Here is a 23,362-nt window from a genome sequence, read left to right on the forward strand (position 1 = left end):
TGGGCACTTGTTGTTCAGGAATGGTTTGAGGAACACAGTTCTGACTTCCAGCATATTGATTGGACCCCGAACTCAGCCAATATCAATCCCATAGAGCACTTATGGGACACTATGGAAAGGCATATCAGGCATCTGGGTACGCCAATCACCTCCATATCTGCATTGCTGACCGCATTACACACAGCTTGGTTGGCCATACCTCCCGAACGCTTCTGACATCTTGTTGAATCAATGCCACGTCAGATAGCTGCTGTACTGAGGGCAAAAGGAGGACCTACGAAGTATTAGGTAGATGGTCATAATTCAGTGATCACTCAGTGTATATCCCATTTAACAATTGCATTTCGAACATTTGTGCAACCCACAATGCAGCGCAAAACACATTATTTGCAAAATTCACAAGTGATGAAGTTTTTTTGTCTGCCACTGTATTTATGTAAAAATAGTAATAACACATATTTACTATGTGTTATTATTATTATTTATTTTTTGGTAATGCTATATCAGTGTTCTTAATCCACAATCATGTAGCCTATTAGTCTGGGAGCCATTGATGCAGCCTTCATGAACTTCAAAATTGTTGGTGTGGCTCACAAGCACTTGTTAGTTGACTCCCCTGCTCTCTAGCAAAAAATAAATAAAAATAAATTTTTATCTGTATATCAACTCCAGAAAATTGATGATTTTGATTAATAAGAAAATATGCAAATTAAATAAAACAAATTATAATAAAAAGAAGCAGCTTAAATTTAAAAAAAATTATAAATAATGTTAAATAAAAATAACTCACGTACAAGTTAGTGTAATTACATCATTTCTGCATGCAGCAACTACTAAGTAGCTAAAAAATTGACAGAATTTAACTACTTAGTAGTTGGCTGCATGCAGAAATGATATAATTATGTTAACTTATCTGTAAGTTAACTTATTTCACAACCTGAGGCTAAAGCCCTGAATTTGTGTTGTAAAATAACTCAATAATAGCATAAAATTAAAATAAATAGTTTCATTAAATTTGCATATTTCATTATTTAGACATATGGGCAACGTCTGTTCCCAATAGGGGCCTGCCAGCCAATATGACAGAGGAACAATGGGCACAACATCTTACACAACCCACACACTTTTAAATTTCTGGCTTGACAGTGTTATGTTTCCGATACAGTGTGTATATGTGGAGATGGGAGAAACCCCAGGTGCCGTTTGACCAGAATATACCTTATATAGACATATCCATTGTCTGGGGTACATATACATTTGAATTTTTTTATTTATATTTTCTGTGAAGGATGATAGCCACATCATATTTCAATTCATGGTTCTATCTTTGTCTGTCTTTATCTTTTCATTTATACAGATAACATAGGGGTATTACCCACTGATGCTTCAATACAAAACAGTCTAAAGTTCGGGACATGCATTAGCAAGTGCTCCTGAAGACACTGTCATTGTAGCTGATTTATTTTTTATTTTCTTTCTTGTAATGTTAAGTGTGTTAATATGTATACTTTTTTTCTATTTATTTGTGCGCACACACACACCAAAATACTTTACATTAGAAACACCTTCAACCATGATTTCATGAGCATCATCTGTTGCCACTTACCTCACTGTCTATAAGGGCAGAGCCTGGTACTACTGAAATTAGTAGTCCAGTGTTAACACTGTGGATTACTGATTTCTGTACTCCAGAAATTGCATTTCCAACTACACTTGTGGATACCAAACTGTTACCAGTGAACACTTTATGCAGGAACTATGGGAGAGGAATCTCATAGATAGTGGGATCTCCCAGGAACAAATGCTTTCTGAAGTAACTGTATTGACTAAGAATAAGGCCAGAGGATTCTCTGGTCTTAACTATGTATTGGAAGTTTCTGGTGCCATAAGAAGGCTTCTTGTGACCCAGACTAGAATTGATTGGGGCTTGCACCGAGTGCGGAACCTCCTAATGCCGACTCAATGCCATAGGTGTATGGCATATGGTCATGTGGCCAGATGCTGTCAAGCAGATGTGTTCTGTGACCACTGGGTCAGATGAGGCCATTCTTTTAAAGAATGTACTAAGTTAGATCAGTGTCCTAAGTGTGTCAACTGTTGGCAGAGGAAAAGTCCCTCAACACACAGCAATCTACAAGATAGGTCCCGAATACGAAAAAGCTGTAGATATTCTCAAAAGAAGAACTGACTATGGCGAATAGTCTGAGATACCTTGCTGTTTTGTGTGTGTTGGGGGGGGGGGGGAGGGTGCCACAGTGCCTTCCAGTTGGCACTGGGATGATTCAGATAAGATCTTGAATTTAGAAGTATGTTGACTCCATCTGTGGCTGGCTAAGGAGCTGCTGTTTTGATAAGTTCAGAATCTGTAAGGGTCGTGTGTTGGGATGTTCTCGCCTTGTGCAGGCTTTCCTTCTTTTTCCATTACTGATTTATGTGGAGAGGGTAATAGTGTGAGAAATTTAAGGAATTGTATCTTATGGAATTGCTTAAGAATTTCTCGAAGATGTTAATTTTAAGTTAACCAGGGAAGTTTCCCTGGTTGAGAAATTAAGGTAGTATGATTGCAAATGGCAATTATCAACCTGATTATGTTAAGGAAGCGAGTCTCCCTTCCTCTGCCACACCTGAGATGCTTCCTCGAGCAGGGTGAAGCAATGTATCCTTGCACCAGATGAATAAAATTAATGGATCTTATTGTTTGAGTAATTTGTCTGATGGGATGCTGGATGTTAGAGTTTCCTAGATAGGGTGACCTACTTCCTCATGGTGGAGATGCCGTCCCCGCTGCGAGGCTGAATGTCGTTCTTTCTAATTTTGTTTTGTTATTAGTCAAAGTTGCCTGCTGTAGAATTGTTGATAAATTACTAACCATGAAAGGTTCAGATGCAATCACAGCAAAGAATCATATGTATATGGGCTGGAGCCCAGGTCGCAACTTGGTTAGAGGTTTTGACAAATGACAAATGCACCTTTTGGATCAAGAAGTATTGTCTACTTAACATAGGCTTTCAAACCTCACTGCATGAGGAGGGATATTTGCAGGCTGAAAGGTGGCTGCAGCAGCAACAGCATAATGGTCTTGGACATGTTTGGATGGGAAATACTGTCTTCCCTCAACCCCAGTACCTATCACCTTGCCATAGACTTGTACAGGTCTGTTGTTCATGATCATATGCAACCTTACTGTGGAATCTTTGAAGAAGACAGTGCCCCGTTCAGCACTACATCAAAGGGCTGTTTGGCACCTGGATCCAGTACCATCGAATACCTGGCAACTGTGGGATGCAGTGTATCTATCCAGTCTGTTCCACATGCTAAATGTGGTGTAGCCAGGTACTTGGTATGCACTATCTTTGTGTGTGTATGTTTACCTTTTTCAAAAAAAAAAAAAAAAGAAAGAAAAAAAAAAGTACCCTACCCCCTGTACCTACAATTTTGAAACATACATTTTTTTTTTTTTTTTTTTTTTTAATAACAGGTTGGTTGGAAACACTGTTTATAAGCAATAAACTTAATCTTACTTATGATTATGCAAATAAGATAAACAAAATATTAGGTGAAATAACTCCATCTACTTTTTTATTATGCAAACATCAATGAATAGTGATCAATAAAACTACAAGAAAAATTATAATCAATTTAATGTGAAATCGGAACTTCTTTGGATTCACTAATCAATATTTCAAACCTACTTGTTGGTTTTTAAACTGCTAGCGGCCACAAGTAAATAATTTTTTGGAGACATAAGATTTTCTAATTTTGTTTTTAATTCTGTCATAGCAGAAAAATGCCTCACAAAAATAGGTTGATGCAAATGGGAAAAGTTCTGTGAGGGCATTTTTACTTATTTGTTTGCATTTACCTTTTATTTTCCATAGTTTAAACGTGGAAATATTGCCAAGTGCTGTGCCTTGCATCTTCAATAAACTATTAGTTGAAAGTTGCTCCATTATCTTTCTGAAATTGCTGCTTGCTGAATATTTAATTCTAATAGATAGATTTTGCATTCTGAAGGACACACAACATGGCTTTGTTAAGCGAAAATCATGTTTAACTTACTTAGTAGGATGTTTAACTTACTTAGTAGGCTATTTTGATACAGTTGCTCATGAGCTGGATTTATGGAACAATTTCAACATAGTTTATTTGGATTTTAGCAAAGCACTTGACTCTGTCCCTCATGAGAGGTTACTGTTTAAGCTTGAACAGGTTGAAACACACATTTTGAAATAATTTTTGGTAAGATTCTAAAATGGATTGCTGGGTGGCTGCAGGGCAGAAGATTGTGATTAATGGATATTCTTCAGATTGGTATAATATCAGGAGTGGGGTCCCTCAAGCATCAGTTCTTAGACCACTGTTATTTCTAATTTTCATAAATGACATTAGTGAAGGGATAGAAGGTGCGATGTCAAAATTTTTGGACAACGTAAAGATTGGTAGAGTTGTTAACGATCATTTCCAAGCAGCACATCCTTCAGGATGACTTGAATAGACTTCAAAAATAGTCAGAGAAGTCTGTTTTAATGCTCTACTAAATGCAAGGTTTTACACTTGGGGAATAACACCCCCCAAATAAATTATACACTTGGTGGAGTTGAAATAAAAACAGTAGAGGAGGAAAGGAATCTGGGAGTTATGATACAGGCAGATATGATGAAGTTTTCCAAACAGTGTCAACAGGCAGCCAGGAAAGCCCTTGGTGTCCTATTATTGATTTATTGAATGTTATCCTGTAAAGATAAGGTCATAATCCCACTATATAAGGCAATTGTAAGGCCTCATTTGGAATACTGTGTTCAAGTATGGAGATATTAAGAAAAAAGACATTGAGCTTCTTGAAATGATCCAAAGACAGGCAACTCAAATGGCGAGATTGGCAGAAGACGACCGATTTTGTGGGCTACAGAGCTTGGCAACCAGGCACCTCAGAGGTGACCTGATTGAGGTTTATAAGACTCTGAGAGGGATAAGTAAAATGAATGAAGGTGGAATTTTCACTGTTATAAAGAATACCAGAACTAGGAGACATAAATTAAAATTATAGGTGTTGAGGTTTAGATTAGATTGTAGAAAGTTTTATTTTAGCCAGCAAGTCATTGATTGCTGGAAAAAGTTGCCCTTGCAGATAGTTGGGGCTGATAGTGAATGAATTCAAAGGTCAAATCGATAGTTACCTGTGTGTGGAGGTAAGCATATAATGTGTATTTTCTTTTTGCCATTGTAGCAAAAGCCTGTGGCTTCCTTGCACTATATGGCAAATACTACTACTATTACCAAACACCAATAGTGCATCCAGGTGCCATAGCTTCGTGTTGCTTTTTGCAGATACAGATACCTTTATTAACATAATAGTTTGAAATGGGATTCATGAGACCAGGTGACAGATTTCCACATGTAAATGGTCCAATGTTGGTGCTGACCTACCCATTTAAGGCACAGTTTCTTGTGTCTTCCAATGAGCATGGGTACCTGTGATGGCTGTCATCTACCATAGCCTATACAAGCTAATGTCAGGTGCATAGTCTATGTGGATATTGGTTTTGTTTTCTAAATTGTATTGGTTGGTTAGCTGGGCAACTGTGCTGCTGTGTTACAAGACATGTTATGCTCACCACAGATGTTAACCACATGCAGCTGTCCCATATGTGACCTATGTCTGGTTGTTCAACCATTGTTGAGCCAGTCATGGTAGACACCACAGAGTCTTCAATTTGAAGTCAGACAAATCTGCAACTTCAAACTGGTTGCAGAACCATAGTGCCTTTTGATATTGATATCTATGCAGCAGAAAAAGACCATTTGTTAATTCGCTTAAGTTTTCTGCATTTCCCTGTTGTACTCCAGCATCATTTTCAACTTACAATTCCCTGCCATATTACTGTCAAGAAACAGAGTTAGATTATCCTTAGCCATTGTTTTCTTCTTCTTTAGCAGTGAACCTATGATAAGGCATTCTTTTCAGAATAGACCAATTTCATCAGCACTAATTACTTAATACTTTCTGCATTGAATAACCATCCTCTCTAATTACATTGTCGGCTTTTGTAAACTTGTTTGCTGCTATTGTACCAGTACTAGCAGTTTACCACTCACTTTTATGTTATGCAGACTTGCATGAACTTTAAATCAGCTGAACAATTACTCACAACAAAACTTTTCTCTGTTTTGTGTTCTTCACTCTTAATTGCCTGTTAGGACTTTTAGCCTTTTCCTCGATTTCCAAAAGGCTCTGCAGTATTACTCAAAGGAACTCAAGGTAGTTGATGCTACCTTGATTTTCATTTTGATCGACACATTCAGCAACTGTATTTTGGCTAATGCACCAGACCAGTCTTCAGTAATAGCAGCCATTGTCATAGGTGTGAAAATTTTTCACTGTGGTGTTCATTGTAGATGCAGAAAAATCCAGAGCACATGCAAGATAAGTTATGGATTCTCCACTCTGATACCTCTGTACCATGTTATATTTCTCTCTGAGATTAATTGTATACTGTTATTTAGTAGCATTATCACCTTTAGAATCACTGCACTGTTTCTCAGCCATGATTACAAGGATAAAATATGTCAGAATACTAGAAAAAAGTGCATCACTATAGATGCTGTACATAAACAAGAGTAAAAACATTCTTTCCCTTGAGAAAAAAGTGACAGACTACAATACTCACTGCACCACAGCTATCCTACACATTTGTAAGTAATTCTCTCTTAGAAAAAAAAATTTTTAACATGAATTATTTATTTTTATTATTTATTTATTTTTTCAATCTTAAATAAATTTGGGGACTGTCTGTATTTACTAGTGATATTGATTGAGGAATTTCAAGTTTGGTGATACAAAGTCAATGCAGTAATCAGTGTTTGCTAATTTAGGAAGATCTACGTAGACAAAGCAGATGGGTTGAAAAATGGCAGTTGAGTTTTAACATTGATAAATGCAAGGTACTGCATTTGGTAGCATCAAACTCAAGGTAGTTGATAAAGAAAAAGACCTTGGGTTAATTGTTACAGTCTTACATGATGCTCTCTGAGCAGGCAGTAGGCTTCTAGACTAGCTCATGGGATTCTGTTAGGGATATACAAGAACTTTGCTGGAAAAGACAAATAAGGTAGATGGGCTGAAAAAATTCACTTTTTTGCATCAATTAATGTGAGGTGCTGCATTTAGACTAAACTCTGTTATAGCTGTCAAACTTTATGTATGTTTGACAGCTATAAAATGTTGAGTTAGTCAAAATTCAATTCAGTACTTCATTCCAAGATTAAGGGTTTTTAACTATTCAGGGTTTTTAATACCAATGTTATTTTATAAAGAAATTATTGTTAATTTAAGTTAATTTTACACCTTCTTTAAATATATATATATTGATGAAGGATTTTTTATTTCAGAAATTTTATCCAGCAGATAGAGCTAACCTTCTTGATGATGCTCTCACTTTAGCAAGGTAAAATGGCTATTTTTAAAATCAGTTTCACAGATGTGTTTTGGTTTTAAAATTTGCTTTAACTTTTGAAATCAATTTTAAAATCTACCAATTAATGTATTACTATTTATTCTAAGTGTACAGTAAACCCCCGCTATTTGCGGTTTCGCGTATTCGCGGTCGCTGATTTCATATAAAATGGAACCTCAAAAAATGTGAATTTTAAAGCGCCGTGATCATTTTCCGCCATAAAAAAAACGTGGGCGTGGCTAAAATTATATTTCCTGGTCAAAACCGCTCAGTGGGTGGGGGGAGAGGGGTGACAAAATCGCGAGCGTGGATGTTTCTCGCTAATCCTTGTTCAGTATGTGTTATGCACTTGTCATAGAAGGTTTCGTCGTTTGCTTTTAATTTATATGCTTATAAATTGAATAAATTATAAATTGAATAAATTTATAAATTGATATGCTTACAAAAGTGATAAATCTACCGTTTTGCAGTGTAAAACAGACTTTTTCGAGTGTGTTAACGGAAGAAAGTGACTTTATTGTGAACAAGTTTTTTCTAACCCGTACAAAAATATGGCTACGAATAACAAAGGAAATGTGAAAATATCAAAGAAGGTGATGACATTAGCGAATAAAATTGAGTTATTAGACAAAATTTCTAATGGTAAAAGTGTCTCCTCAGAGGCAAAACATTATAAATCAATGAGTCAACGGTACAATCAATCAAGAAATCGGAAGAAAAAATCCGCCATAGTGTCCGTGAAAACGTGCTAATTTCTTCAAAAATTTGCTCTGCAACTCGTGATGTTAAATTAGAAAAAAATGGAAAAAGCTTTAAATCTGTGGATAGAAGACCGAACTCAAAATAAAATTCCGTTAAATTCACTCATCATTCATAAAACTCCTTTATCAACACTTGAGCAAAACTGGTAATATCACTGGCGGGATAAGTTTTTTAGCTATAGCAAAGGCGCTGGTTTGAAAGATTTGTTTGAAATTTCTAATAAATATTACATTTAATATTAAATTGTTTCTCATTTTCATTTCGATGCCATATGCTTGCATTTCACTATGTACTGTCTATATACATAGTCATATTATGAAGGTACATATAATACAAACATAGACAAAAATTTAGACTAGTTTTTCTTATATATTTCATACTTTGGAACGGAACCCCTTTATTACTATGGGAGCCATAACTCAGTATTCGTGTTTTCAGTATTCGCGGCATTTCTCAGGAACGTAACCCCCGCGAATAGTGGGGGTTTACTGTATTTGTACTACTCTTATCAGCATGTAAAAATTCTCTATGATTGTGTAACATTATGATTATCTTCCATCTTAATCTGACTTTTCAGTTCTTTCTCTTTCATGCATTATGCCATTCTTGTTGTTGAATGATCAGCTGATGTTCATAAAGCTACTAATTGGATGCCAATATACAGGGTGTTTCAAAAATGATGGTCAATAATTTAAAGGTGAAAAGTACAAACTAAAATAAGCAAAAAAAGTCACAGTAAACATTGGGCCTCAAATGAACCATTTTTGAGATAATGCACATTTTCTGTTAAGATCCACCACTGACTGTGGGAGCACTAGTTTAGCAAAAAGCTGTGAATCCTTTGCTAAGGGTGGTTTTATTAAACATAAGATAATACATTTTTAATTTTTTGTTTCAACACCACAGGATTTTACAGATGTTATAAAAGGTGTTCAAAATGCTGTCCTTGTATCCGTACGCAGCTTTGTAGCCTTCTTTGCATTGAGTTGCGAATCCTCTCAGGCATTCCTGGGTCATTTCTGATTTGCTGAAAGGGTCCTTCAACCCAGCGCAGCAATTCCTCAACTGTGTTAATGTCAGAAGTGTACACCAAGCTTTTTACATGACACCAGATACAAAAATCCATAGGATTTATGTCTAGTGATTTGGGAGGCCACATTACAGGCACACCTCTACCTATCCACCATTGACCATACCTTCTAGTTAGATACCGAGTCACAACTCAAGCAAAATGTGCCGGTGCACCATCATGCACAAACCACATGTTCTGGCATTGCTGAAGTGGAACATTATCATCATCAAGGAGGTCTGGAAGAACATTTTGCAGGAACTGAAGGTACAGCTCTCCTGTTAGCCTGTTCGGCAGAAAGTATGGTCCACTTAGACGGTCTCCTAGAAGTCCTGCCCAGACATTCAACGAGAAACATTGCTGATGTCGTTACTCGTGAATTGCAGTAGGATTTTCGTCGGACCAAACGTGACAGTTATGAAAATTAAAAATACCACCACAAGTAAGCCCAGCTTTGTCAGTGAACAAAATGTTGTTTAAAAATTGGGGGTTCAGGACACACTGTTGTTGCATCCACTGGCAGAAGTTCACCCTGGGAGAGTAGTCTGTATTGCTGAGACCTTGTAAACATTGGATATGGTAGGGGTACAGTAATTGGCGATGTAAAATTCACCACACACTGCTATGACTCAGTACACGCTCTTGCAGAGCAACCCTCCTTGTCGAAATTGCTGGATTTTGTTCTGTTCTTTCTAACACCCTTTCCTCAACATCAGGTGTTATGCTTCTGGGCCTACCTGCTCGTACTCCATCTGCAAAGCGCCCATGTTCTCTAAGGTGTTGATGTACACTGATGAATGTGCACCTGTTGGGCTGCCTTCAGCGGGGAAATGCTTCTTGGTACAAACATGCAGCCTCGAGTGCACTGCCATTGGCTTTACCATACATGAAGTGCATGTCCGCATACCCTTCGTTTCTGTAACCTCTTTCCATGTTGTGATTATCCTTTGACAAGTACTAGTATGCCTGCTACATCTCCGAGCATTGAGAGAGGGGAAAGGGAGAAAATGAGCATAAACTAACCTAAACAAACAAGTCAGTGGTGGATCCCAACTAGAAATGTGCAATATCTCAAAAATGATTCACTTAAGGACCCATGTTTACTAAGCTTTTTTTGCATATTGTAGTCATACAGTTCACCTTTAAATTATTGACCATCACTTTTGAAACACCCTGTATTTATTTGCCTTATGGATCACAATGTTGTGAAAAGATTTTGTAAGATTAAGTTAGATAGAAAGAGTTTTTTTTTAGAGTTAAGGAAAATAATGCACTTAATTCTTAACTCCTTTATCCTACAGTGATAAAGGAGTTAACATCAGTTAACTCCTTTATCATCAGTATAGATCAGTACCATTGCATACTCATAATAACATCAATATAGATCAGTGCTGTAGCATACTCATCTGTGCACATCAGAATGCATGAAATGATTCAACAGGCAGCGTGATCTTCATGATATGCTTTCTGAATACCTTTTCGATGTAGATTTTTTGTCAGAAACTTGGCTCACTATGGAATAGAGGAGCAGCTCTCATTCCAGAATGAACAATTTTAAATTCTGCTATAATGCAAGACTGCAGGTGGTCTGTCTTTGCATTATAAAGTGTTATTATAAAGTGTGTGACTTATTATAAGTTACGCACTTTAATTGCTCTGCATCAAAACATGAATGCACAGAAGTGACCACAAGATGTTGAGTGTAACTGTTAATCATCCAATTCTATTGTTTTGGTTTTATTATGCTGTGGACAAAAATTTGTTTCATAAGTAAGTGGTTGAAAAGCAAAAATTATCTTCATTGCTTTTTCATAAAGCATTGGATATTCTGCTTTTACTTTTACCCAAAACTTAACAGGCAGCATGATCTTCATGATATGTTTTCTGAATACCTTTTTGATGTAGATTTTTTTGTCAGAAGCCTGGCTCACTATGGAATAGAGGAGCAGCTCTCATTCCAGAATTGAACAATTTTAAATTCTGCTATAATGCAAGACTGCAGGTGGTCTGTCTTTGCATTATAAAGAGTTATTATAGAGTGTGTGACTTATTATAAGTTATGCACTTTAATTGCTCTGCATCAAAACATGAATGCACAGAAGTGACCACAAGACGTTGAGTGTACTGTTAACTAGTTGAACACAGCATAATAAAACAGTACTGTGTACTGTTTTATTATGCTGTGGACAAAAATTTGTTTCATAAGTAAGTAGTTAAAAGGCAAAAATTATCTTCATTGCTTTTTCATAAAACATTGGATATTCTGCTTTTACTTTTACCCAAAACTTAACAGTGTTCATTGAATTAACCCTTTGCAGTCCAGAATTATTTTCACCATCTTCCCCATGCAGTCCAGTTCTAACGATAAAAAAAAAACATGACTAGTTGAAATGTGATGTTCAAAAATTGTTTATTTTTAATAGCATATCTAAATAGTTAACTATAACACAGATTATTAGTTACTTTGTGACTTCTGCACTGAAAAATTAATGCTGCCTGCTATTAACAATTGAATATAAACATCAATATGCATCGACTTAGTTTTTCAGATTGTTTATATGAAGTATAAATGGATGGCAAAACAGCAGAGAAAAAATTTTATAATATGAAATGCAACAGTCATGCTGGTTGTAACATTGGACTTGAAGAGGGGGGGGGGAAACACTGGCTCTGCATTAACAACTAAATATAATCATTGATTTAGTTTTCCAGATAGTTTATATGAAGTATAAATGGATGGAAGCATAGTAATTGAGCCAGAAGACTGGGAAAATAAATTTCATAATTGGAAATGGTGATATTCACAGCAGTTGAGACATTGGACTTGAAGACAAAAAAAACTCACTCACACACACACACCTGCTGTTAACATTTGAATATAAAAATTTATTTAGTTTTTCAGATTGTTTGTATGAAGTATAAATAGATAATCTAGCCAAGACAGTGGAAAAACAAATTTCACAATTGGAAACATCTCGATATTCATGCAACTACAACATCTGATTTGAAAGAGGACCACAAAAAAACAATACTATCTCTTGTTAATAATTGAATATAAAGATCAGTAAACATCAGTTTAGCGTTTTAAATGTTTAAAATGCTAAACTTTTTTTTTGTTTGTATAAAATGTGAAGAATGGTAGTATAATAATTGCATCAGCACAGTGGGAAAACAAATACTGTAATCGGAAACACCAATGGGTATGGGGTCACAACATTGGACCATAAAGAGTTAAAGATTAATTTTAATTACAAACCTTGCAAGAGTTCACTCTGTCTTTGATATCTCTTTGTTTCTCTTCAGTGTCTGTTAGCTTGATATTTTGGTGTTCTCCAAAAGGATTGGTAATCTACAAATTTCCTGATCATAGGTCATCAGAAGGTGACACGTGATTGAGAAACTTGTAGATTACCAGTAAAAACTGGTGGATAGTAGTCATTAAACACTGAAAACACTTCCAGTTGCTCACAAATAATAGTTGTAATGCATCTAATATCTAGGTCTACTAAGCTGATGAAATCTAAAAGTGAGAGGAACATTTTTATATAATTATTTTCTTGTTTCTACTTCCATCAAATCCTTAGCATTTTCAGGCTTGGACAATTATTTTTATTCTTTTTTGCTCTAAATTATGATAGTGAGTAAGTAATGTATAATTATCCTTCCATCTTTGATCACTTCTTTTTATTTTTGCTACACTACACCCAGGGCCACCACAAGCAAGTTTAACCGGTTCTGTCAAATAGGGCCCCATGCTCAAATGGTCTAAATAACTAAATAATAATATCATCCGCTTCTTTTCTGCATTTCTGTCCATGAGTCTACCGTCTTAATGTCTAGTTACCCACATTATCATCACTCCAAGTGCTTGTGCGAGTCAACTTGAAAATTGCTAAAAGTACAGCATATACTTCATTCTGAATGTGTACATGTCATTTGATGTCGAACGTAGGACGTTATTTAAAAATGTAATTTTTATGTTATACTCACTTTCAATAATATCTGTATTGTTTTAACTTCTGAAGATAAGGAAATAACAAACAGGGCCCCCGCAAGTAATTCCTGAACGGGGACCAGCAAATATTGGGGCTGACCCTGGCTACACCTGAATTCCTGCCAATTATGTTTGTTTCCCAGTCCATACATAAACAGAAAGTTTTCAAAATTGAGATTTACTTTCAACATACTCATTTATTGTATTGAATATTTCAAAACTTGTTGTTCAAGAAAAAAATTAATATTGCACAGTAATTCTTCTTTCTTCCTGTTATTTTCAAAATCAGTAAGAAATGCTGCTCATCGCTAAAATTGTCCTACCTAGAAAGGATGGATGGATGGCTTTACCTGATAATGTGATAATTGGGTTGTATATGAACATAAGTGATTAACATATCAAGCTGATTGGTATAGTAGGACATCCAGTAATGTGTCTGTTACCATCATAATATAGAAATCTCAAGGTGCTGTAAAAAGTGTATAAACAATATCAGTCAAACAGAACAGTCAGTGAATGACTGTCTAAAAGTGTGCAGTGTTATGTAGTTGTTGATGTCATTCATCAACAACTCCATCAAGCTAGCCATCTGCTTTGATCTTAACCCTTAATGGAACAAAGGGTTGCTCTTATGAGGAAAGGCTTAAGTTTTGCAAATTATAGTGTCTGGAGACTAAGCACCTGCGAGGTGATCTGATTGAAGTGTATAAGGCCTTGAATGGTTTGAGCAAGCTCAATGGTGATGTGATTCTTCCTCTTGCCCAGATTAATCATCTGAGGGGACATAAATTTAAATTGAGGAATGACAGTTGTACAACAGATGTGCAGAAATTTGCCTTTAGCAAGCAGGTGGTTGATTGCTGGAACAATCTTCCATTTGCTGTTGTAGAAGTTGACAGCTTATATAAATTCAACGCAGAACTAGACAAATATTTGGAGAAAATGTATGGGGGGAAATGGCAATGGGGTTTTTTTTTTTTTTTTTGCTGATGCTGTATAAGCTTGCTTTCTTGCATCATATGCCTATGCCAATGCTAATAAATGTGCATAATGCTAATAATAATCCCCGATGCCTGGATTCACAACAAGGCGTATAAAAAAAAAACATTTGAGTTCATTCACATCAAACTTTTAACTTTTGCAGACTTATTATCTGCAGTTTCATTGAGCTTGTTATATTTTTATTTTATAAGTGACATTTACCTATTTCACATGGTACTATTATCAGTTAATTTATGTGAACCCCTCTAGCTTGTTTGTACAGGGGTATTGCCTGTATTTTATTAGGTGGCAATAAATGATTTTCAATGTCCAAGTTTGCAGATGATACAAGGTTGGCAGGGTTATTAACTCTAATAGTAATGACAGTATGCTATTGCAACAGGATCTATAAAAGTTGGGCAGATGGGCTGAGAGGTGAAAACTGAAGTTTAACATTGATAAATGTGAAGTACTGCATATGAGTAGCAGTAACTCCAGGGTAACGTACCAGCTGTGTGGTACTACACTCAGGGTAGTAGAGAATGAAAAAGACCTATGGATAATTGTGCAGTCATGTATGACGTCTTCTGAGCAGTGCAGACAGGCTGCCATAGTAGCTCATGGGGTCTTGTCAATGGAGTGCAAACAGTACCAAGCCTGCAATGTTTGGCAACACATCTGGTTTTGCCGCTTTAGTAAAAAATGAAGCTCCTCAAGTCATCCTAACTCATTGTTTTCTATATAGGTATGCACTGACATCAAAGACTGCCAATAATTCTGAAAGTTTTTGGCCAACTACTGTAAAAGTTCTTAACTTCATCAGAGCCAGGTCTCTGAATCATTGCCTTTTTAAGAGGTTTTGTCAAGAAATGGGAGCAGATTAAGAAGTCCTCTACCACACAGAAATTCACTGGCTCTCCAGGGAACAAGCTTTAAAGTACTTAATAGAATTTATACAGAAGTTTCACTTTTTTGAAAGAAAAGAAAAGGAAAGCCCACTTATGGAAAAGTTTGACAGAGAGAAGTTCATCCATGGCTTGGTCTACCTGACAGATATTTTTAGCCATATGAACAAGGTAAATCTTTCAATTCAAGGTCCTGCAGTCACCTACTACTAAAAATGAAATGATGCTACTGAAGAACTACAAGTTTTCTAGGCAAGCTGCCGCTGTTGAAGAGGAGATTGGAGGCCAACAACTATGCTGGAGGAAGTGCTCTTACAGGATGAAGTTAGAGAAAAAGCTTTGCAGGCAAAAATGTGTAGACCTGGAACCATTAAGGTTGAACTGTGGATTCACAATTCTTTCCTTGCAGATATAAATTGTATTACTGATGAGGTCAGTGATGTCATCTCTCCAAAAATCACCTCATTGACTTTAGGACAAAGAACTTGATACAACTTTAGTTTAACTCATAGAGTCTTGGAGGATTTTGGTGTTCCTTAATACAATCCTACCATTGTCTGGCAAAGCGAAGCTAATGGGGCTCTGATTCTGTTTGCAACCACATATCTTTGCAAGTTAGGATTTAACACATTGTCACCATCAAAACAAAAAATCAAAAGTGATTGGATGTCAAACATGACATGCACGTTGCCTTGTCAAAGACCTCTCCACAATTTCATCTTCTTATTTGAGCAAGGCAATAACAGCCTTCTCATTGAAATGTTCTTTTAAACTGAATTAAAGTTTAATTTTTAATTTACATAATTTTTATATATTTAATTTTATTCAGGGAATTTTAATTGATTTTTGGTATTGAAAAAAATATTTTTTTGTAAAGATTGTTTTTATAATTTGAATATGACTATATGTGAGCAAAATGATTTTTTTGTAATACAATCTATATTTGTATGCAAAACTTTTTATTTATGACCGATACCATCCAGCAGGAGGTATTGGTCAGCAGCAAGGTCTGATGATGGGTATTGGCAAGATAACTGAAACGTTGCTCATTGTATATTAGTTTAGGTGACACCTAAATAAAATATATTAAAACTCCACGTGGTATAAGAGTGGTAATTTAGATATATTATAATTTAAATTTTTATTTATGCATATTTTTCTGAGAAGGGGTCCCTAGCATTCATCAGACCCTCAAAGCTGCCTGTTATACAGAAAAGCTTAAGCACTGCTAATTTAGAGGCTTCCATATTACGAAGTCCAGGTGGTTAAGGTCATACATTATTATTCTACACTTTGTTCACAATTAATTTCTCTCATTTATGCATATAACAGTACCGGATTGTAGTGTCATGAATTTTGCCAACCTTTTTCTCCACAGTGAAGCTGTGCAGAAAAGTGTTTTTTATTCTGTTTGAAATAGTCTCCTACCAGAAATCACTCCATTATGACTCTCTACATTTTGTTTGACATCCTGTATACATTCCTCCATTAAAAATATTTTCAAATTAGGGAAATAATTTACAGTAGTAAGAATAAGTAAATGGTTATTCTTTTCTCTCTTTGTGTACAGAGTTGGAATGCTAAACAGTACCCTAGCCTTAAATTTAACACTATATTTGGAAAAAGAAGAGGATTATGTTCCTTGGGAGACAGCAATTTTGCACTTTGATATTTTGGATGTATTAATTCAGGAAAGTCCTTCTTATCCACTTTTTCAGGTATTTACCCTCTGATGTATGTTCTTCTAAGTATGTGAATATTTGATATACAAAATTTTAGCATAACAAACTGTGCATTTATTACAGACTTAATTTCAGTACAATGAATTTTGGATTTTTTATGATTTTTAATATGTATGTGTTTTTAATATTAACTATAAGTTTAACAAGACTAATTTTATTTAATTTCTTCAATAGATATGAATTTTTCTAAAAAACAATTTATTTTTGACTACGGAAATGTTGCTCCCACAAGTTTAATCCAATTTATAACTATTCCCCTCATTTCACACACAAGTTTCAATTGACAGAAAAAGACAGAGGCGCCTCCGTAGCCAGATGGGAAGGAGCAGCAGTGCGTAGCGCACGCTTCTTGATTAGACCGGGGTTTGAACCCATCACCACCAAATACAGAGGATGCGGAAAGGTCAGGGAATGACCACCGCATATTCCCGGAGCAATATGGCCTTAGTTGCTAATGCTCCTAAAAAAAAAAAAAAAAAAAGAAAGAAAGAAAAAGACGGTGGCAGTTTTGAAGAGGTTGAAAAATTCTCTGAACATAATCCAAATTTTTAAACAAAGCAGTACCATCAAGAGGGCTGCAATGAATAATATCAACAGTTACAGTATCATTCTAAGAAGCTATCTTTTTAGCTCTCTGCAGCTAACTTCACATTCCTTCTCCCACTAAAGTCATGTATGCAGCTGTAGTGTTTAGTGGGCAATGTAATAACCTTATGACCAGGGGCGGCTCGTTTGTAGGCACTGCAGAACTGCAGCGCCCCCAACTTTTTAAATCTAAATATACAGTCAACGGAGTTATATGAAATTTTGTGAAGAACAATGCAACACAATGAATATGTTTATTAACAAGTCCCGCATGTAGTATACTCATCTTCTATTTCCAATAATCATTTCATTAATAAACAAATCAAAACACAAAATCATTTTGAACTTTGAAGTTTAACCATAGGTGGAACTGTGCGCTACACAGTTCCACATTTTGACCCTAGTGGTTGAGTCAGTGCTTAGTTGGCAGGTTGCCAATACACATTTGTTAGAGGTGATAAAACGAGTCAAAGGAACTGCAGAGCGAGCAGTGCCGATTGAACAGTGCACCAAACTTGAATGAAAAAGTTAATAATCTATTTTCAACAAATAAAAACCGAAGAATGGATTTTATTTTTAAATAAAATTTTGAGATTACACAAGTCTGTTAATAGTAAGTGTCCAATTAATATTTGTAGTATTTTTAACTTGCTTATTATTATTACCATCTATATCTACATGTCTTATAACCAATGCAATTTAATGTAACTTTAAGAAGCAGAGAGTCATGAGCCACCACTGCTTATGACTCTATAGAAAACCACAGTGAGAGTGAATACATTTTATAGTACACTATTAATTTAATTTAATTTTTTAATTTTAATACTGTACAGAATAAAATACATTATTTTCAATAGCAATTGTTTTTGATTTCAATATGAAGTGTTTGTAGTGTGATATGGTAACTTATTAAGGCTAGGAACATATCCTTATAGTACTAATGTTATAAGTTATTTGGTATATGAAATTTGGATATATAAACAAATTCCAGGATTGCATCTGCTTCATATATTGAAGTACAGGGTGATTTAACCTTAATGCAATCTAAGTATCAGTAAGTCAAAATTTTAGATTGTACAAATTTTGAATTCTCCTGTCTTGTTCCCCTGCTATCTTGTTCATTATTTAAAACTAGGTTTGAAAACAGTTGTATAAAAGATATGGAAATTAAGTTGCTAGAGGATGGCTTGAGCCATCATCTAGAACAGTGATAGCCAGGCATCGGCTTTTTTGACATAGAAAATGAGCTGAAAGGGGTGATAAAAACATCAAGAATACAACTGAATGACTATTTTTAATCCTAATGAATATCTTTCAAAAAATTCACGCTAGGTTTCTATCTTTCACTCATACTGATATATATATATATATATATATATATATCAATCACTGAATTATGTGTGTGTGTATGTGAATATATATATATATATATATAGTGATCGCTGAATTATGACCACCATTTCCATAATAGACTATGCTGCATAACTCACAGTATAAAAAGCTGAACAGCTTCGTGCACTAAAGCAGTGATAATTTTCATCTGGTCTTGCAAGTCAAAGTGATAAAGTAGCAGTTATGGGACATAGTAAAGATATCACAGAGTTTCAAATGGGCATGATTGTGGGAGCTCGTGCATCGGGTGCTTCTGTATCGGAAATGGCATATCTTGATTGTTCGTTGCCCACTGTGGTTAAGTTCTACAAAGAATGGTGTTGAACAGGTCAAATCACCTCCCACTGACAGAACTGTAAATGATTATGCAACGTGGATGTTTGTGGTGAAAGAAGGGTGCAGCACATTGTATGAGCTCAATGGCAGGTCATTGTATAACATTTGACATCCAGTACAATATCCCAAATGACAATGTGGCGCATGCTCAGACATATGGAATTCAACAGCAGCAGACCTCTCCTCACCGCTGATCATCATCATAGCAAGTGCTGTGGTGTCAACAACACGCTGGTTGGACACCGTATGACTGGAAATGGATGAGTCAAAATACCTGGTGCAATGTGCCAACGGACACCTTCATGTGTGGTGCAACAAAGTCCGTGGTACCATCTTGCATGGTGCCCACTATCCAGGCAGGCAGCAGTGGTTGCTCAATAGGCAACCACTGCTGCCTGCAGTGTATGTTTTTGTGGCAAGAACTAGGATCCCTGGTACATATGCACCAACATTTCACTGGCGACATCTACCAGCAGCTCTTAATAGACCATGTGCACCCTCCCATGTTGCGTTTTTTCCCAGACAGAAATGGGATCTTCTAAGACAATGCTCTGTGTCATGAGGTGCACTGCGCACAAGTGGTTCTAGGAATAGTGAAGTTATCACCCATCTTGATTGGCCTCCAAATTCACCTGACCTCAATCTAGTGCCCACAGGGAACTGTTTTGGGTCCCTTGTGTTGGAATATAGTTTTGGATAGTGGCTCTCTCAGGATCATGAGAACTGTCAAAGTTACGTATGCAGATGATTTAGTTCTCTTTGTTCCTGGCTCTTCCTGGACAGTATTAGAAAATAGAGTTAAGATTATTCTGGATGATTTATGTGACTGGGCTGGAATCCAATAATAAATTGAAAATATCTATTGCTTAGACCAAGATGCTTCTATATCGGAAATGGCATATCTTGATTGGGAGACTGCCCAAAGTTTTAATTAATTCTTAATGCATGAATAATCACTGCTGATAATCAGATCAAGAGTATTACTCCCTCTGGTTGCCTCTCACACATCCTGCTGTAGAAAACAATCAACCAATAAATCCACAAAAGTCTTGCAAGTGACCAAGCCACAAGTTCCAGTCTGTATCTGGGAAGTTAAAATCCCCCATTATTAGACAATCTGGTTTACTGGCCCACTCTATTTCTCTGTTGAGTTGTTCGTTGTACTCATCAGAGTCATTAGGTCTATAACACGCTCCTACTCTTTCCCAGTGCTTATGTCACAGAAAACTGACTCAACACAGCACTGGATGCACTTCCTTAGATTTTATGGGTTTCTTAACTAATAGAATGACCCCTCCTCTTTTCTATCTTTTCTGTACACATTGTACTCCCAAATTTCAATTATGCATTCCTTATCTCTATGTGACACGATGTCTCTGATATCCCAACCATATCTGCTGTTGACGTCTTAACCAGACCAGCACCTCAAATTTATTTACTATCCTACTAGCATTGGTGCATGTGCAAGTATATATACACCTATTTTTACACTTAGTTAATCTAACATAACCCATGTATTTATTGTTCCATGATGACTCCAGCAGGCCTTGAGATCCCCAGCACCTTGCTTTCCAGGCTTCTGCTCTTTCCAATAGAAGCAATGCAATAATCACTTTCGCCTCTGCCTGCAACCACTGTTTAATCTTTTAGTCTGTATATCCCACCAAGCTAGCAGTTTTTTGACCCATCTAACACTACCTCAATAGCATCAGCAAATATTCTTGCACCCTTTCTATTTAAGTGTTCCCCATCCACGTAGAAGCAATCTCTCCTGTTAACAAGCACAGACCACGCTGAGAAAAATTCTACCCCATGAGCCTTGCACAATCTCTCTTGGGCCAAATTTATTGACAAGGCTCTCATCGTATAGGCTCTCATTGTATACTCCCTCCTATCATGTCTAGGCAGAATTGCAGACACTTTCTAATTTAAAGCTAACTCATGACCTTTTTTTCAACATTGATCTGTACTTTAGCATTAGTAGAGGCACATGATGCAAAAAAACAAGCTTATACATCATCAGCAACAAAAAAAAAAAAAAAAAAACAACCCCTTTTAATTTCACTGATCCATTCATTTTAAATGTTTCTCTAGTTCTGTCTTGAATTTATTTAAGCTATCAACTTCCACAATAAATGGAAGTTTGTTCCAGCAATCAACTACCCACTGGTTAAAGGCAAACTTCTGCACATCTATTCTACAACTGTCTTTCCTCAGTTTGAATCTATGACCCCTCAGGTTTATAATCTGAGCATGAGGAAAAATCCCAACACAGCACTGGATGCTCAATCCATTCAAGGCCTTATACACCTCAATCAGATCACCTCGCAGGTGCCTAGTCTCCAGAAGCTGTAATTTGCAGAACTTAAGCCTTTCTACATAAGTGCAACCCCTTTGTTTCTTTCACCAGTCTTGTTGCCCTTCTCTGTACTCATTCTAGTAACTCTACATCCTTCCTAAAATGAGGCTTCCAGACCTGTACGCAATAATCAAAGTGTGGTCTGACCATTGCCTTATACAAGGGAATAATCGCCTCCTTATCCCTGCTCGCAAAATTCCTCTACAGGTGACCCCCCCCCCCGGCTTAGCGCTGATAATTCGTTCCATAAAAACAAAGCGCTAAGTGAATCCGTGCCAAGCGAGTGCCGCATTCCCATAAGGTAATATATGTATTTGTGAGTTGCGGTCGGTGGCATAGGATATTTCCTAATCAATAATAAATGATAGTGAAAAGATGCACAAATGTCGGTCAAAATAGTTAATATTCAAATATTTGTACATATAAAATATTCTGCATTACATACGTATATAATTATGTGGCAACTACTTACGTATCAAAATTAAACTTACAATTCCAATTAAAATCATGAATTTAATTGATCTAAATTGATTTAATTGATGAATTTAATCATGAAAAATGTGTCGATTTTGGGTTGAACTTTGGCTCTCTTCCAAATAAACTAAAAGGGATATTAATTTTAAATCCCCCTCAGAGTTACCACCCAACGATAAAGTCAACCGATCCTTCGCCGCTTTGAAACCTGGCATGCTTTTTTCTTCTTTCAATATGAAACTTTTTAGGCACTCGTTTCCAGAAAAGTCCTGCTTCATCTATGTTAAAAACTTGTTGAGAAGTATAACACACAATACCCCTCTTCAATAATTTTAACAAGTTCTTTTTTGAAAGTTTCGGTTCCTTCTGCATTTGCGGCTTCTCCCTGGATTTTAAATCTATTCAACCAGCCCTTATTAGTTTTAAATGGTTTCACATTTTTTTTTTTTTTTTTTAGGCGAGTTTTCTTCAGATCATCATATTGGCTAATCTCTCTCTCTCTTTTTTAAATAATATTTAACTTAACTTAACTGAATTCTGCATTGGTTATTATCTTCAATAAAATTCGTTAAAGTCTTTCCATTTCAATCCTAATAGCTGGCCTAGCCCTAGTTGCTTGCAGTGGAACAGCTATCTTTCCTGCTGCTAAAATTAATTCTTTATTTTTTTTTATAATTGTTCTTACAGTTAAACTTGCAAGTCCTAAATTATGGCACACATCCGCTTGTCTTTGACCCGAATCAATTCACTTCATGACGTCTAATTTAATTTTCAAATTCAGTCTTTTTCTTACATTTATAGTCTTAGTACTGCGTCCAGACGTTGTTGCTTTTTCATTCTTATCGGCCATTATTAACTCTTCGAAAATGTAACTGCGCTGGTTGCATCAATTATGATACAATGTTCAAGTAAACTGTTCGTTTCGCACGATGTCTAATACGGTACTGAGTGATGACTAGACTTTGGATAAATGCATATAATGCAAATATTACAAACTTGATCATTTTTTAAAATGTTGATCTCGGAACTACTTAACAAGTCACTGTACTGCAATTAATTTAGCGTGCAAGAAAATTTCACTGAGCGTGGGAAAATTTCTCAGGTCGGCGTGGGAACGTTTTAATGCTGTTTTGCTATTCATTTTCAAGCTATCGACTCCATCAAATGAAACGATTTCGTTAAATATGCCAAAAATTCAATCTGTAAAAGAGCGTTATAGTGATCTGTGACAGTGTTATAGGCAGATACGGATTATAATATAAGAACAGCTTTATAGCAAGTCAGCGTAAAGCGAACCGCATTATAATGG

General features: G+C 36.0%; 1 protein-coding gene across 1 annotated transcript in view; it reads left to right on the forward strand.

The window, feature by feature from the left end:
• The window catches only part of LOC150075161 (glutamyl aminopeptidase-like), a 262,165-nt gene that overhangs the window by 150,192 nt on the left and 88,611 nt on the right, over positions 1–23,362 (forward strand). Inside the window, exons 11-12 of the mRNA XM_090388277.1 lie at positions 7,390–7,445; positions 16,736–16,883. Coding sequence (XP_090244403.1) covers positions 7,390–7,445; positions 16,736–16,883 — 204 coding nt within the window. The remainder of the gene's footprint in view (positions 1–7,389; positions 7,446–16,735; positions 16,884–23,362) is intronic.

The sequence above is a fragment of the Mastigoproctus giganteus genome, chromosome 14 (genome assembly GCF_048544385.1).
Source record: "Mastigoproctus giganteus isolate SK-2022 chromosome 14, ASM4854438v1, whole genome shotgun sequence".
Classification (NCBI taxonomy): Eukaryota; Metazoa; Arthropoda; class Arachnida; order Uropygi; family Thelyphonidae; genus Mastigoproctus; species Mastigoproctus giganteus.